The 17734-nt window shown below is 47.3% G+C and overlaps 1 protein-coding gene across 1 annotated transcript in view; it reads left to right on the top strand.

Annotated features, from left to right (window-relative positions):
* The first annotated feature begins 1471 nt into the window (after nt 1-1471).
* The window catches only part of GDAP1L1 (ganglioside induced differentiation associated protein 1 like 1), a 44863-nt gene continuing 28600 nt past the window's right edge, over nt 1472-17734 (top strand). Inside the window, exon 1 of the mRNA XM_035123115.2 lies at nt 1472-1725. Coding sequence (XP_034979006.1) covers nt 1546-1725 — 180 coding nt within the window. The 5' untranslated portion in view covers nt 1472-1545. The remainder of the gene's footprint in view (nt 1726-17734) is intronic.

Here is a 17734-nt window from a genome sequence, read left to right as displayed (position 1 = left end):
CATCATCACCACCATTCTCTATCTGAACTAGCCAATTCCTTCCTATAAAGATACTTGATGTTCTGGGTATATTGGACTCCAAACATCAATTTTTGTTCAATCTCAATTTTAAATCTAAAGAAACACTAAAGCAACTTTCCATTGACTTAGTTGAATGGAACACACTACTATTCCGCTTGTCGCTTAAGATCCTGAACCTCCAATTTTCAACTTTCCAATACTCATTTCTATACAACTATTACGTGTTTAGCTTTCTGTGAAGATCCATATGCTTCCTCCAGCAATGTAGAAAGCAAAAAGTGGAAGCTTGGTCCTCTCTGGGTATTGGTTTCTATGCATTTTATAAGAGCAACCACTTTTTAAAAAAACCACCGCAAATTTGCATTGACCCTTCCTGATGGTCTCTTTACATGAACTTCCACCCAAGTAGAAGGCTATAAGTATAGGATTACAGTCATACCTCAGTTTAAGTACGCCTCAGTTTGAGTATTTTCAGTTTAAGTACTCCGCGGACCCGTCTGGAACAGATTAATCCACTTTCCATTACTTTTAATGGGAAAGTTTGCTTCAGGTTAAGTACACTTCAGGTTAAGTACAGACTTCCGGAACCAATTGTGTTTGTAAACCGAGGTACCACTGTATATGTACTCAGGACTGAAAGACCTCTTCAGGATCAGAAAAGAGAGATCCCAAATCAGGCCATTTGTTAGGAGTGCGAGGTCCAGAATTTGATAGACCCTTGAGTAAAATGTTTTCAATGAGGGTTCTCCCTCCTCAGTGCTGCTGGGTGCTTGCTTTGCAGGGAGAATAATGATGGCTCTGCCTAGCCACAGTTGGAAGCTGCCTTCTCCATTCTCCAGATCTTGAAGCTGGAAGCCGAAACATTTAAGTTCAAAAGTTAGAAAGCCACCAATGTATTCATCTTCAGCATAAAGTCTCGGCAATTTGCCTAACCTGCCAGTGGGGTTGAGGGAGGGGGGGGAATGAGATCAGATTTCTAGGATCTGACTCTTCATAGAAGCAAAAACATGCTTCCCTAGGAGTTCATTGTCAGTCCTATTTACCTGGATTATCCGGGCACCCTCCACAAACCATCCCGATAAAGGAGGCTGCACTCTATTGCTAATAAGATGCAGGGTGTCCCGTTGGATGTGGAGTCCCAGGTTCGCCGTCAGGTGGCATCGACGGTGTGTTGTGTCTGTGATTAGAACAATGCATGAGCAGTGCAGCAATGTGCCTCACTCTCAAGCTTGCCATGGATGTAAAGGGGCTGTGATTTAGCGCGCGCGCACACGCACACACAAACACACACACACACACACACACACAGAGAGAGAGAGTGCGCTACACTCCTCCTCTTCCTCAAGCTAGATGCGGCTTCTGATCCAGCTGCTCTGGGCTCGCCATGCAAATCTGGGGTGAGTAATGAAACCGAACCCCCTTGGCTCCGGGAGTGATGCTGTTTCCATGAGCCCATGTGATGCTCCGATAGTACAGCAGCTGCAGCTCTCTCCTTCTCCTGCTCTTCCATAAGCACAGGCTGTCATGGCGACTCCCAACAATGTTACTCCCACCAACTGCAGCTGGTGGCCCATTTCAGCACTGGAGAACGATGCAGGCAAATCCATGGAGGACGAGGCGAACCAGGACCCGGCACACCCTGCGTTCAGATCCAAGGACAGGCTGGTTTTGTATCATTGGACCCAGTCATTCAGCTCACAGAAGGTAAACGCTAGGCTGGGCTCGGGAGGGAGGGATTGTGCGCCAGCCAATATTATCGCAGGGCAAATTCCTGGATGTTGCCCTCCTAACAATCATGCAGGCAGCGGGGGTGGGGGAGACGGCAGACCAGGGCGCTTTTCCCTGAGGATGCCCGAGGGAGCGGTGTGCTTCAGCGGAGGTGTGCTTTGTGTCTGCATTTCTGCATTTTCCAACAGCATTTGCCTAAAGCAGCGGGAGGGGAGCCCTGGTTGTCTCTGTCTGGTTTGGGGGTCAGATTTGCATGTTGTGTTTGGAGAGGCTTCTTGGTTTCTGTGGGCCAAAGATGGGATGAATGGAGGGAGGGAAGAAGCATAGGGAGGGAGGGGGAAACGAATCCTGATCATCTGTCTCCTGTAATGATGGAGAGAAGGCATGGAGACATAAATGGATCTGGGTCCTTGTATATTCACTGTAGGGCTGGACTGGGCATATCGTCTCCGAAGAACCTGTACCAAACAATCCATTGACTTCTGACACTGCAGCACTAGGATTGAAATCCTGCTTCCTGGACTCTTTGAGTCAGTGCACAGATGCTGTCAGCTTTTGTCTTTCAAACTAAGAGCAAGTGGCACCCCCCACCCCGGTGTCTGCATGCTTCCTGGGCAGCTCAGGGCAGTTGTGAACAAAGGATGAAACACACCTGACCTTTATCTTTCTTAGGTACACATACACACACAGCCATTTCTTTCAGCATTCATTATACATGGGGGTTGAATTATGCATGGGGAAGATGATGAATGGGCAGGTTTCCTCAAGGCGGGAGGGCCTTTCATTTCTCCAGGAGCAGAAAGCTAGGTGGAGTACACATGCAAGCTCAAAGCAACCCCAGCAACAGGGAATCTGGAATGTTTCGGAAAGAAAGAAATCTATTTCAGCCATCTAAAAAAAACAACAACACAAAAAGCCACCAGGGAAGAATGGAGGCAAATGCTCTCTTTCTTTTGGATAGGTGAGTCAGACATAAGCTTAGTTGCTCTGTAATTGCTCTGCCTGAGAAACAAGCTAACTCAGCTCTTCCCCTTTTATTTTATCTCCTGGTAACACCCCCATTCAGGGATTTTCTTTGTGTCTTTATCTCTGTCTCTCTGCTCGGGCAAGGAAACAGTTAAACAGCTACACATACATGCTTTTCTACAACTAATCCAGTGCTAGCCCCACCTCTGCCATAATTGATGGGACTGCTCGGGGCAGCAGAATGAACCCTTAAAGTGACAGCACACAAATGTGCCATTCCTGTCTAAGTCCCCCACTTGGTGGTGTTGTTGTTGTTTAGTTGATTGCAGAGAAGGAAGGGTTCCCCCCACTCCTTGTATGTGCCTGCTTCCTAGTGAAATCTGGTGTTGCAAGTGCATAAGAAGAGCTTATGAGGAATGCTCAGTGTGGCAAAGGGTAGAAGAAAAATAATTCAAGGTGTGTTTAAAAGCAGAACACCCTCATTCTAATAGTTTTATTCCTCTAGCACAAGGTTGGGGAACTCATGCCCGCAACTCCCATCAACACCAGCCAGCAAAGTCAATGGTCAAGGATGATGGGAGTTGTAGTCCAGCAACATCTGGAGAAACAAAGGTTCCTCATCCCTGCTGTAGAAGCAATAAGAATTCAGCCTCCATGCATGTAAAAAAAAAAAAAGCTCCACCCCCTATATTACTGTATATCAGAATAGGGATCAAAACTCAAATCCTCATGCAGTCAGAACATTTTTGGTTTTAATTGCCCCCTCACTTTGTTACCCAAAGGAGCTGGTGCATACAAAAACAGAGCATGTACAGGGCTGAGATGCCACAGTGGATCAGGATGTCACTAATGGAGAGACTTGTAGCTTTTCTTCCTTTTCTTTCAGTACCATGGCCAGAGCATACAATGAATATGCCAATATTCTCCGAAAGCCAGTTTTCTCTCAACAAATAGAGAAGAGAAAAACCATTGCAAACTAATGAGTCAATTCCACTTCTTGTATAAACCAAAAACGCCAGAGATAAATGGTCTTAAAGGCTCCAAAACAAAGCTCTGGACCCTTTTTCTTATACTCCATAAATTATATACAGGACGCCTGGAATTCTGCCCTAAATTCTGCAACCATAAAGTACAACTTCTGTGAGAGGAATAAAATATTCAAATGAAAATTTGCTTCCATAACATTAATCATAGTCTTTTATGCTATCTCTGTAAATGCAATATCCACTTTTAAAAAATATTATTTTCCTACCTGGCAAAAAACATGTCTAGGAAAGATAGAATGCTACAACTTATAAACCATATGTGAAAAAAGAGCTAGAAGACAAAAGAAACAACTGAAAGTGGTCTGTGGCAGCTAAAGAGGGCTAAAACTGCCACCCGTTTTCTAACAGCAGAAACTAGCAACACTGTTTTGAGTTTCTCAAGGGAACTAGAACCTTTATTTTTAAAAAGGAAATGTGTGATACTCAGGGTTATAAATTTCACATTAATGACATGTTTCACATTCCCTAGTCAATGCATTAATTGTGATGTGAATTTTTTTAAGCCTGAAATTTAGGTTTTTTTGCAAAATCTTGCCCATTCCTAAAATCGTAGAGTTGGATGAGACCACAAGGGCCATCCAGTCCAACCCCCTGCCGAGCAGGAAACAACATCAAAGCATTCTTGACATATGCCTGTCAAGCCTCTGCTTAAAGACCTCCAAAGAAGGAGACTCCACCACACTCCTTGGTAGCAAATTCCACTGCCAAACAGCTCTTACTGTCAGGAAGTTCTTTCTAATGTTTAGGTGGAATCTTCTTTCTTGTAGTTTGAATCCATTGCTCCGTGTCCGCTTCTCTGGAGCAGCAGAAAACAACCTCTCTCCCTCCTCTATATGACATCCTTTTATATATTTGAACATGGCTATTATATCACCCCTTAACCTTCTCTTCTCCAGGCTAAACATACCCAGCTCCCTAAGCCGTTCCTCATAAGGCATTGTTTCCAGGCCTTTGACCATTTTCGTTGCCCTCTTCTGGACACGTTCCAGCTTGTCAGTATCCTTCTTGAACTGTGGTGCCCAGAACTGGACACAGTACTCCAGGTGAGGTCTGACCAGAGCAGAATACAGTGGTACTATTACTTCCCTTGATCTAGATGCTATACTCCTATTGATGCAGCCCAGAATTGCATTGGCTTTTTTAGCTGCTGCATCACACTGCTGACTCATCCATTCCTGATTTTCACTTCCTATTTTTATTTAAGAAATTCCAGCTAGATTGAACAAATAAGTATAAAGATGTAGTCCCAGGGGAAGTTGTTTTGGCTGAAAATGTTTGGCATTCTGATTCACAGAAAAATGCACATGGGCCAAAATTGGAGGCCACATTCAATACATAAAACTTCCTCCTCCATTTATTTCCCACCTCCAAATAAAACTTCCTCCATTCAGTAATTACAACACCAAAGTATACGTAGAAATCTATTTACTCCTGAAAGGATTGTGAGGGAAATGCTCCATTGAGTGTGTGCACGCCCGTCTTAATTTGGGCAGGTCAGTGCTAGGCCCTCAGCTTCTGGGATGCTAGCCCTACTTTCAAGTCATAACCGCTTCTCTCTGTAGAGTTTCAGACCTCTGTAGAGTTTTGGTCCTCCTTATGTGTGATACCTTCCATTTCATTAGAAGCTAATAGGTAATAGAGAGAGGTCGTCTGTTACCAGTCATTCCGCGAGTCTGTGGCAGTGTTACTGTGATGTCACCTGAGCATAAAGGGCGGTTGCAGAGTCCTGGGAAGAAGGAGGATTGAAACTGGGAATGGGGAAAAGATGGAATCAGGGCCTACATGTCATGGTATGTGTGAGGACAAAAGTAGATGTGAGGACAAAAGAGGGGACACAGGTGGCGCTGTGGGTTAAACCACAGAGCCTAGGGCTTGCCGATCAGAAAGTCGGCGGTTTGAATCCCCGCGATGGGGTGAGCTCCCGTTGCTCGGTCCCAGCTCCTGCCCACCTAGCAGTTCAAAAGCACGTCAAAGTGCAAGTAGATAAATAGGTCCCACTCCAAGCGGGAAGGTAAACAGCGTTTCCGTGCACTGCTCTGGTTCGCCAGAAGCAGCTTTTTCATGCTGGCCACATGACCTGGAAGCTGTACGCCGGCTCCCTTGGCCAATAACGTGAGATGAGCACTGCAACCCCAGAGTCGTTCACGACTGGACCTAATGGTCAGGGGTCCCTTTACCTTTACGTATGGGAAGGGAGCCAGAGGGGAGGAGCTCTGCTCATGTGGCCCATGTGCTAGAGCTAGGGATCATGGGAGTTGTAGGCCAAAACATCTGGAGGGCTGCAGGTTTGACATGCCTGGGCTAAGAGGGTCCCCACTCCTGATGCAGGCTGGTCATTGTTTTCGAACCATTTCCAGGCAGATGCTTCCAAGAAGCCTGCAAGCGGGAAATGAAGGCTATAGTCTTCCTCCATTGTACGGCACCTAGCAATTGGTATTCAGAGAGGTCCGTTTTAAGACAGGCTTCACTCACCTAGTGTAGGGTTGCCATATTTCAAAAAGTGAAAATCTGGTTTTGTCCAAAGTTGTTGTTGCAAAATCAATAATAATGATAATAATAATAATATGAAGTTTTTAAGGAAATTCACCAAAATCTACACTTCCGATATGGGCTGCCTAATGTCCGGATTTCCCCAGACATTTAAGTGATTTCCATCCGGACACTGTTTCTGGTTGCTGAATCCCGGCCATGTCCAGGAAATTCCGGACATATGGCAGCCCTACCTAGTGCCCTCCAGTCTGGGCCGGGTTTAGGTTTGATGAGACCCTAAGTTACTGAAGGTAATGGGGCCCTTTATATGCCCAGCTTCCAACAATAAATTGTCGCTGTATTTTGTGTGGAATATATGCTATATGGTAATTTATGGACCTAATATGTATCTAAAGCCAGTTGCACATGCAGAATGTAGGTACCCTATATATAGAAATGAGCAAACCAGTGATATTTTAGGGAGCAGGCGGTGTCCATTACTTGCATCATAAGAGCCTACACAACACAAAACTCTGTTGCTGTATGTAGGTTTTATTTTATTTTTTTCCTATCTTATATTTTGGAAATGTACATCCAGGTTTTTCCCCCTTTAAATGTTTTTGGGGCCCCCAAGAGAGTGGGGCCCTAAGCTATAGCTTGTTTAGCTTATACGTAAATCTGGCACTGCCTCCAGCTGCTTTGCACTACAGCTCCCACCAACCCTGGCGAGCACAGCCATGATATCTGGGCCTGATGGCAGCTGCTGTAGTCCATCAAGCTGGCAAAGGCTAATTTAAGCTGCTGTGGCTAATAACCTTTGTGAATTTGTCTGCTCCCTTTTCAAAATCTTCTAAAGCCAGCAGCTATCACCACACCTTGCATCATCCCACAGAAATTTTCTTGTGGGGGGGGGGTTCTGGGGAGGTCCTTCTCTGTGGAAACCTCTAAATTGTGGCATTCCCTCATTACAGAGGTGTGTCTGACTTGTTCACCCCTTTACCTTGGCCTTTGACAACTGAGATGTGTGTTTTCAGGGCCCACCCTATTCCTGAGAGCCAGTGTGGTATAGTGGTTAAGAGCAGTAAACTCGTAATCTGGGGAACCGGGTTCGCGTCTCTGCTCTTCCACATGCAGCTGCTGGGTGACCTTGGGCTAGTCACACTTATTTGAATTTTCTCAGCCCCACTCACCTCACAGAGTGTTTGTTGTGGGGGAGGAAGAGAAAGGAGAATGTTAGCCGCTTTGAGACTCCTTCAGGTAGTGATGAAGCAGGGCAGGTGATTATTATTGTTATTATTATTATTATTCCATAAAATTTTATACTATGTGAAGAAGCCCTTTCTTTTGACTTTTCCAAATCTACTGCCAGTACAGTGGTACCTGCCAGTACGAACGACTCAACAACCAAATTTTTCGACTTACGAATGGGGGTAATGACCGCGCGCTTACAAATGTCTCGACATTCGGGAAAAAACCGTGGCGGTTTTAGATAGGAATTTTTCGACTTACGAATTTTTAGATAGGGTTGCTTCGACTTACGAATTTTTCTGTTTCCAATGCATTCCTATGGGAAATCGCGTTTCCAATGGCGTTTTTCGACTTACGAAGGTGCCTTCAGAACGAATTAAATTCGTTATTCGAGGCACCACTGTATTGTTAAAAGGAATGACCAGGCCTTTGATTGGGAAGCACCTCAGCTGTTGGTGGGATCAGCATAAACCTTTTCATGAGTTCTGTTGACTTCCATCTGTGGCTGTGAAGTTCACAGCTCATTGACTGGAAGTGGATAAAACTAGCATGCCTATTGGATATAAGTATCACTTCTTCAGGGTAATTGCCACCTCTTTGTTTAATTAGTTTGTCTTCCTTGTTTACATTTCATTATAATCTAAATTGACAACCCCATGTATAAATTAACTGCTAATCTCATATGGCTAATTTTGTTTTAGGGGTTCTCTTGTAAACATATTTATTATTTCGTTTTAGCAGGCTGGAATTTTAAGAACATAATGTGATATTAAGAGTTGCTTGTTAGCCACCTGCTGCATAATGTGTGCTGTTTTTAACTCTTTAGATGGAGCTCCTGAATCTATGTTCAGAAGCTTAGAAACAATGCCTCTCGCAGAATTGCAGTCTCTGGAATTTCATTCTGTCTCAGGAGACGGTTTCACATGTTTGAAGTGTAATTTCTATTTTGGCCTGTATTTATTACAACTATTTCTATCCTGCTTTCCAGGATAGACAGCAGAGGCATGTCCCGTTTCACAGCTTGAGGTAAAACGAGAAGTGCTGTCCTGTCTGCCACTGCCACAGCTACCGGTACCTGCCCTACCACCACTGCCACACCAGCGTCAGTGCCAATTTTGGGCAAGATCGCACCCATTTCAGGCAAGAGCTCATACACTCTGCAAGATCTTATGCGAGTTCGGCAGGATCTTGTTGGAAATCAGCGCTGAGGTGGCCAGAGGTGGTGGGTGGTGCAGGTGACAGCAGCAATGGCAGGGCAGCACTTCCCATTTCAAGGTAAAGGTAACCTCAAGCAGTGCCACCTCGGAGTCTTCTGACCCCTGAGGCGGTGCCTCACCCTGCCTAATGACCACGTTGGCCCTGAGGATAGGACTAGTTCTAAGGTGGAGAAGTAACATTGAATTACAGTACATATTTTTAAAATGTGCACGGATCCTTCTCACAGGGGTGCAGTGGATCTTGGTCAATAAGGGCAATTGGGGCACAACCCCACCAACTTCAGTCAGTCCCCACCTGCCTCCTTTCTTTATTTCCAGGGGGTGGCACTGCCTTTCATTGGCTCTGCCTCTACCTACTGTTGGTCTCCTTGCCTCCTACCCAATGGACACCAACAACCATTGCAGGAGTGGGAGAGAAGTCTGGCCTAAGTAGGCCTTGAAGTGGTATTTGCCTGCCTGTCTCCTTTTCCAAGAATGCTTCCCACAGGACAGTTGAGTGGAAGATTATGAGTCACTGGGGAATTTCAGCCCGTTCAATAACGGGCGCTAGAACATCCTGGGGTTCAGAGAAGCGCTTGCACAGCACTTCTCCGAACCCTGGGACCTGTCCTTGCTGTCGGCGGCAGGGGGACAGGAACGGAGGAGGAGAAAGCACTGCTGTCCTGTCCTTCTTCCTTCCTCTCCCCCAGCCGCCGACAGGAAGGACGCGGGACACAAACACCTACCTCGCCGCCGCTGCTTCGCGGCCTCCCGCCGCTCCTCTCACGGGCCAGGGAGGGTTGTGAGGAGGAGGCCTCCGCCGGCCTTCACCCTCGCTTCCCTGACGTGCCCTGCAGTGAAGCGGTGTCCGGCCGGGAGCGGCGGTTGGAGGAGGCGGGGGGGAATGCGCGCGTGCAGTCTCTGCTGTCCAATCCCTGTGTTCCTGGGGCACATGCGCAGTAACCCAGAGACACACGGAAAACTTGGACGCAGAGACACTTGCACTTTATTATATAGGACTAGTGTATTTCAGCCCGTTCAATAACGGGCGCTAGAACATCCCGGGGTTCGGAGAAGCGCTTGCGCAGCGCTTCTCCGAACCCTGGGACCTGTCCTTGCTGTCGGCGGTGGGACCCTTGGTCTGACCTAGTGCAGCAGTTCTTGTGTTCCTAGGCAGCATTGATTTCTAGAAGAGTTTCACCAGAAGTGCGAGGGCAGCTGTGCCATTAAAGATCAAGGGACCATTGATAGCCCCAACAGGTTTGGGGGCTCTTGCATTAGCTCAGCATTACATTAGCAATTTATTTCAAATTATAAATTCAAAAAAGAAGAAATACAAAAACTTTCCAAGCGAAATACAGAGTCAACTTATAAAATAAACGGGCGCTAGAACATTCGGCCTTTTTCGGTGGCAGCGGCGCGTGGGGGGCTTTTATTCCTTGTCTAATTGATTGTTCCTTCCCCCCTCCCTTTGATCCTTAATTTATCCCTAATTTTCTCCCCCCCCCCCGTTCCCAAACCCGAAGCCAAAGTCACCCCCTCTTTTTACCTTTACAGCCCGGGCTCGGCTGGGGGGTGCGGGGGGTATTTCTTCCTTTACCCCCTCCGAAGCTTGTGTTTGGAGTGCAGATCCCTTCCCACCCTGTTTTCGCGCACTTTTTGCGCCTGCCGTTTGGTTCCTAATTTTTCTCCGTCAATAGCGCTGCTGCTGCCAGGGCCCAGTGGCCGAATTCTGGCTCCTGGATGGCCCGGGTGGCTGCTCCGGGGTGTACGCCCAGTTTTTCGGGGGTGGGGGTGGCTCCCGCTACTTTTGTTGGCCTCCGCGGCTGTTTTTCAGTCACCTGCTGCATCCGGGAGGGAGCTTTGCCGTCCAGGGGGCTTGCGCCCACCCCGGCGCTTTCTGAGGGTCCCACGGTTGGCGCTGAGCATTCGGTGGCCTCCCCGCGCCTTTCCTGGCCGTTCCGGCCCAGCGGGGGTCTCCCGGTTGCTTGCGCTGTTTGGGCCTCAATTTCGGGCCTGTTAGTGAGGAGAAGCCGGGGCCTTGATTTTTTGGTCATCCCGGCTTCCTCCTCAGGCCCTTGGGCACGTTGAGAGAGGGCCTGCCCTGCTTAGGGGCCTTGCTGCCTGCTCCTGCCTTCCACTGGTGGCCTGCTTTATCTTGCGCTGCTTGGGCCTCCATTTTGGGCCTGTTGGTGAGGAGAGGCCGGGGCCTTGATTTTTGGTTGTCCCGGCTTCCTCCTCAGGCCCTTGGGCACGTTGAGAGAGGGCCTGCCCTGCTTAGGGGCCTTGCTGCCTGCTCCTGCCTTCCACTGGTGGCCTGCTTTATCTTGAGCTGCTTGGGCCTCCATTTTGGGCCTGTTGGTGAGGAGAGGCCGGGGCCTCGATTTTTGGTCATCCCAGCTTCCTCCTCAGGCCCTTGGGCACGTTGAGAGAGGGCCTGCCCTGCTTAGGGGCCTTGCTGCCTGCTCCTGCCTTCCACCTGGTGGCCTCTGTTTTAACTGCTTATTGAGCCAGTGCAGGGCAGAGGGGTGGGGGGTGGGGTGGGGAGAGCGTGTGTGTGTGCGTGCAGTCTCTGCGTCCAATCCCTGTGTCCCTGGGGCACATGCTCAGTAGCGCGGAAAACGGGACACAGGGAATCTGGATGCAGAGACATAGGGACTTTATTATATAGGATGGGGGTAGGGAGAGTGTGTTCATGAATTCAACAGTTCTTAGCTTATTTTTTTTGGTTGCTATTTTGTTAATGTTGTTAAGATTGTTTTCTACATCATTACTGTTGTAGTACTTAGTGAATCCTGTAATATGACTTTTGTTGCCATTGTGTTGTTCAGCTTATTTTTGCAGTTGTTTTCCTAACAGTGTTTTATAGATTGTAGTGATTTTATGATGGCTTGGTAATTATTCTATATGGTTTATGTTGTATTTGCGATGCTCTGTTCTATTATTGTTATTTATTGTTTGTAAGCCACTTTGCGGTTCATGTGGATGAAATGCGGCATAGAAATATTATCAATCAATCATTTGCATGAGGAGGAGCAGGAAATGGAAAATCCAACTGGAGCAGGCCCAATGTGGTCATCATCCCTGTCTCCTACTCTCTCCTCTTAGGCCTCCTCTGTTGTGGTGTTTTCATAGCAGCTGTGAAAAAAAGGAAAATTTCATGCTGGGGAACATTACGAAAGGAAGTGAAAATAAAACTGCTGATAACATAATGTCTTCCACAGCCTAGCATATGTCCTGGAATGGACTCAGCTGTGACTAACCCAGGGCACCGTGAAATGCTGTCTTGAATCAAATAATACAGTGGACGCTCGGGTTGCAAACATAATCCATGCGGGAGGCATGTTCGCAACCCGCAGCGCCGCATCTGTGCACACGCGGGTCGTGATTTAGTGTTTCTACGCATGCGTGAGCGCCAAAACCCGGAAGTAACCCATTCCACGACTTTCGGGTTCGGCGCATTGCGCAACCCGAAAACACGCAACCTGAAGCGGCCGTAACCCGAGGTATGACTGTATGTCTGTCACATGCATTGCAACATTCTTTTCATTTCCTCCATCATGCAAGTTTAGGGGGCAGTGGCACGAGCTGGAGAGGCCTTCCTGCCTCATTATGTTCTTCGGTGGGGGGCAGCTTATAAGAATATTAGGGCATAGCTGCCAAGTTTTCCCTTTTCTCGCGAGGAAGCCTATTCAGCATAAGGGAATTTCCCTTAAAAAAAGGGAGAACTTGGCAGCTATGTATTAGGGAGGTGAGGCACCCAGACCTCTTCATGTCCCCTGTTACTTCAGGGACATGGCAAGACCTGGATTATGATATGAGCCTGATCTTAAAGCAATTAATTCAAGACCAATCCAAATCAAGGCCAGATTAGCCTATATTAGGTGGACCTATTCTAGATAGAGCCCAGGGAACCTTGCTTATCCCTACTCCAGAGTCAGTTGCTTCCCCACCTACATTTGGCTACTGTATTGTCTTTTATTTTGATTCTCACTTTGGTCACATCCACACCATACATTTAGGGTTCATTAAGGCTGCTGGGAATCGCAGCTCTGTGAGGGATAAACTACAGCTCCCAGGATTCTTAGAGAGAAGCCATGTGCTTTAAATGTGTGGTGTGCCGATGTGACCTTTATTTGTTCTCATCCGGTCCATCACTAGGCATTGGTTTAGCATTTCAACCAATTCAGATGAAAAGGAGAAGCCGAGCTGGGTGTCAAAATATGCCACTCAAAATCCCTTGACTACATCAAAGTAGGTGTTTTGAACGGCACAGAGGGCAAGATAGAACCCATCATGAGGTGGAGCAGAGGGCCTCGAGCTTCCAGCACCTTCTGTGCACTGCCCACCTGATAGGAACAGAATCACCACAAATGCAGTGCCTCCAGCTGACATACAGATTTATGTTGCAGCTGTTGACACTTGGAGTGCATTGTGATTTATGTACCAAGAGGCCTAGGGCTGCACCTCTTGCCTCTCAGCAGCAACATCCTGGCAAGAGGGAGACCAACATCACCCTACCCATTTCAGTAAAGGAGCAGCTGCTGCAATACTTTCTGCTTTCCTTTTGTACTGTATTAGATTGTAAGCATGTGGGCAGATACCAAGTTACCTTTTAAAATGTACACAGAACATAGAAAATTTGTGGTGTTCAATAATAACAACAATAACAGTAGTAGAAGTAGTAGTGAGGGCCGGCCCACCAATGAGGAAAGATGAGGTGACCGCCTCAGGTGGCAGGATCCACAGGGGTGGCAAATCCAGCCTCCAAGGGACGCATCACCCACTGCTGCCGCCACAGTGTCGGCAGCAGCTACAGCACAGTCCTTGGAAGCCAGATCTGCAGCCTCCTCAACAGCCCACTGCCTAAACCTGCCACCACGGCAGCCTCTCAGTGAATACAGTGGTACCCCGAGTTACAAACACTTCAGGTTACAAACTCCGCTAACCTGGAAGGGTTACCTCGAGTTGAGAACTTTGCCCCAGGATGAGAACGGGAAAAAGTGTGCCGGCGGCGCATCGGCAGCAAGAGGCCACATTAGCGAAAGCTCACCTCAGGTTAAGAACGGACCTCCGGAACGAATTAAGTTCGTAACTAGAGGTACCACTGTAGAGGCATTGCTGGTGTCCTCCCACCCCCATCCCCCATTCCTGATGTTGATCTTTATTTCCCCACTCAATTCCTGATGCAGAACCTCACTGTCCTCCTCTTCCCTGGCAGGAGCCACATTTAGTGGTTTTGCTCAGATGCCAAAATGCCTTGGGCCAGCCCTGGTAATAGTAGTACTGATGCTATTTGTGTTGTAGGATTTTATTTTATTTTTTTAAATGTTAGTAGTGTGTCTCTTGATTTTCTGTGTCTTAAAAGGCACCTAATATAGACAAATGAGAACTATTGATACTAAATGGGGGACGTTATACAGAATAAATGCCCCCCTGCCCAATAGAAGGTCTCATTGGAGCCCTATGGTGTAAGGGGTGTGTGTTCACACTCCCCAACTGATCCCTTTATGAAGTCCAGTTTCAATGTATGACTTTTCCATATCTATAGGGCTTTTCATCCTTCATATTCAGAAGAATTAGATCTCTTTCCCTCCCCATCCATTTGACTGGCTCCCCCCCCCTTTGTGGCTATCAATAACATATTAACGGGCAAATTGTGTCGTGAAGCTGTGAGGTGACTCCGCTGTTAGTTTCAGACTTATAATATATGAGTGGAAGCTTTTGTGACTCACGCATCCTCTAGCTGTGCTTCTGCAGCACAGTTGAAGTGCCAGAGCGTGAGACATGTGTGTTTCCCCCAGGGAGATACAAATTGCCCACAGGAGGAGGAAAATCTCCCCTAGAGAATTACCTGCTTTTTTCAGCGTGTCAAATGAGATGCGGACATGAAATGAGAATCACATTTCTGCTCCCTATCTGAACTGGCCCTTCCTTACATTATCTTGGAGGGTTTGAGTCCTTTCTCAGGCCTGAAAGGGGCTTCTTCCTCTTCACTGGCTGTAACACCTCAGCATTTTCAAAGCGTGAGCAAGAGGAAACATGATAGAGGCATATAAAATTTTGCACAGTGTGGAGAAAGTGGATAGAAGGAAGTTTTCCTCCATTTCTCGTAGCACTAGAACTTAGGGACATCCAGTGAAGCTAAATGTTTGAAGATTCAGAAAAAGACAAAATATAGCCAGCCTGTTTCGATGAGCTTTTTCCCCAGAACAAATGGGAAAGCCAATATTATGCCGTTATGTTTCCAAACATGCCTGTGGCCAATGCAGGTCTGAAACCAGTGGTGTCGCCGGGTTGTGTGCAAAGTGCTCTGCCAAAAGGCTGCTTGCAGGCTCCTCTCTTTCGGTTCATTACCTTTCGCTCAACTCCCCATAATTGGCTTTTTGTTCTGTGTGCCTCAAGAGCTGTGAGAAACCAACAGCACCAAAATAATGCAGCTTTTGCTGCAGCGCTTGATGTGAGGGGGTGGGAAGGAATGAGCCATAGTGCATTTCAGTTGGTCCCATTGGTTGGCAATCAGTTGTGTTGAGGGATTGTGGGGTCTTCATCCCAGCAGAGATTTTAAATCAGGACGTGCATATCTTTCCATGGGTGTAGCCAAGTTGGGGACGGATAAAAATTACTAAATTAGATCCACAAAAATTATTTAAAAAGCATTGAAAGTACTCAGTTAACGGAGGTTCTGCCCACTCCCCCCAGATAAACCTGCCCCGGTTACTGCCGTAATGTCCTCTTTTGAGAGAATTTACCCCCCCCCCAAAAAAAAGCTCAATAACTTTTATCTTCTTCCCGAGTCGCTGGCCACTCCCTTCTGATGGAAATCAGTGCACAGGCTATCATTGCATACCCTTAACTAGCCTGCTGCCCTCAGGTGTGGTATAAGATGCTGTCCTATTGCCAGGTACAATTGCTGGTCTAGTGCATAGAATGGAGAGGGCCACTGTGTCCTTTTGCCTTGGGCAGCGAAATGTTTTGGGCCAGCACTGTGAGATTGAACAGCATCTGCAAGTCAGAAAGCCTGAGTTGTGCTTGCTCTTGCTAGTGACTCTCTGACTCTTACATACTCGAGAAGGGGGAGGGGGAGGAGGGGTCTTGCCGAGGCAGCCAAGTTGTGCTTCCTACCCACTCCCTCTGAACAGCGTGGGCGATGAAGGACTGCATGCTATATCTTCTCTCAGCAGATCCTAGCACCTGCTGGAGGGATTCACCATCCGGCTAAGCCAAAGTAACTGCCTCTCTCACTGTCCTGCAGCTAGATAATCTGGCATTGAGGCCATCAATCCAATCAGATGGAAGTTTAAGGGTCTTAAGCATATTTTTGGCTTTTGTCAGCTAAAGGCAGCAAACCAGCCATGGTTGGAATAAAGACAGATCAGGAAACAGAAAGAGCCAATGAAGGCATTAAACAGAGCGAATATGGATCTCAGCTCTATATAATGCAATTCCCTGCACATCTCATCTACAAACCCTTCCCCTCCCCACACTTTTCTTATTGAGAGCCATCTATGCATCTAGATTAGCTCAACCTGGTGCCAGGTTTCATCAGTTCTAGGAACAGAAGGCTGAATTGGAAAAATCATGTGGTGCAGTCCTTCGGGGTCTGTACCACTTCAGGATTCAGGGCGGAGACTGTTGCATGTTTGAATGCTACCCCATTGCAAAGAAAAAATATAAAACAATTCCTGCCTAGAAAAGCTGCTGTTGAAGGAGGAGGAGGAGGAGGAGGAGGAGGAGGAGGAGGAGGAGGAGGAGGAGGAGGAGGAGTTTGGATTTGATATCCCGCTTTATCACTACCCGAAGGAGTCTCAAAGCGGCTAACATTCTCCTTTCACTCCCTCCCCCACAAAAGACACCCTGTGAGGTAGGTGGGGCTGAGAGACTTCAGAGAAGTGTGACTGGCCCAAGGTCACCCAGCAGCTGCATGTGGAGGAGTGGAGACGCGAACCCGGCTCCCCAGATTATGAGTCTACCACTCTTAACCACTTCACCACACTGGATTCTAGCCTAAGCCTGAACCTCGGTGTACTAATTATCCACTGTAGGGATTTTGGTATTGGGGGAGCATTCTCTTTTAGAATCACCCATCCACAAAATAGCACCTCCCTCTCTGCCACAAAATAGCACCTCCCTCTCTGCCAGGTCTTGGTGCCGATATAGAAATAACGATGACAATTTAAATAGAAATAGAAATAAAATTGTTGTTGTTGTTGTTTAGTCGTTTAGTCGTGTCCGACTCTTCGTGATCCCATGGACCATAGCACGCCAGGCACTCCTGTCTTCCACTGCCTCCCGCAGTTTGGTCAAACTCATGTTCGTAGCTTCGAGAACACTGTCCAACCATCTCGTCCTCTGTCGTCCCCTTCTCCTAGTGCCCTCCATCTTTCCCAACATCAAGGTCTTTTCCAAGGATTCTTCTCTTCTCATGAGGTGGCCAAAGTATTGGAGCCTCAGCTTCACGATCTGTCCTTCCAGTGAGCACTCAGGGCTGATTTCCTTCAGAATGGAGAGGCTTGATCTTCTTGCAGTCCATGGGACTCTCAAGAGTCTCCATGGGACTCTCAAGAGTCTCCTCCAGCACCATAATTCAAAAGCATCAATTCTTCGGCGATCAGCCTTCTTTATGGTCCAGCTCTCACTTCCATACATCACTACTGGGAAAACCATAGCTTTAACTATACGGACCTTTGTCGGCAAGGTGATGTCTCTGCTTTTTAAGTTGCTGTCTAGGTTTGTCGTTGCTTTTCTCCCAAGAAGCAGGCGTCTTTTAATTTCGTGACTGCTGTCACCATCTGCAGTGATCAAGGAGCCCAAGAAAGTAAAATCTCTCACTGCCTCCATTTTTTCCCCTTCTATTTGCCAGGAGGTGATGGGACCAGTGGCCATGATCTTGGTTTTTTTGATGTTGAGCTTCAGACCCCTTGCCATATTGGGGGAGGCTGTGGATGGGTGACCTGTGTGCTTTCTCAGTCTGCTGCCCATGTCTAGCAGCTAATGGGTGATTCCAGTGACCTTGCTATTATGGTTCTTTATCTCTAAACTGGACATGGACCAACCAGA

The sequence above is a fragment of the Zootoca vivipara genome, chromosome 7 (assembly GCF_963506605.1).
Source record: "Zootoca vivipara chromosome 7, rZooViv1.1, whole genome shotgun sequence".
Lineage (NCBI taxonomy): Eukaryota > Metazoa > Chordata > Lepidosauria > Squamata > Lacertidae > Zootoca > Zootoca vivipara.
Note: the sequence above shows the minus strand (reverse complement) of the source record. Positions and strands in the feature narration are given on the sequence as shown.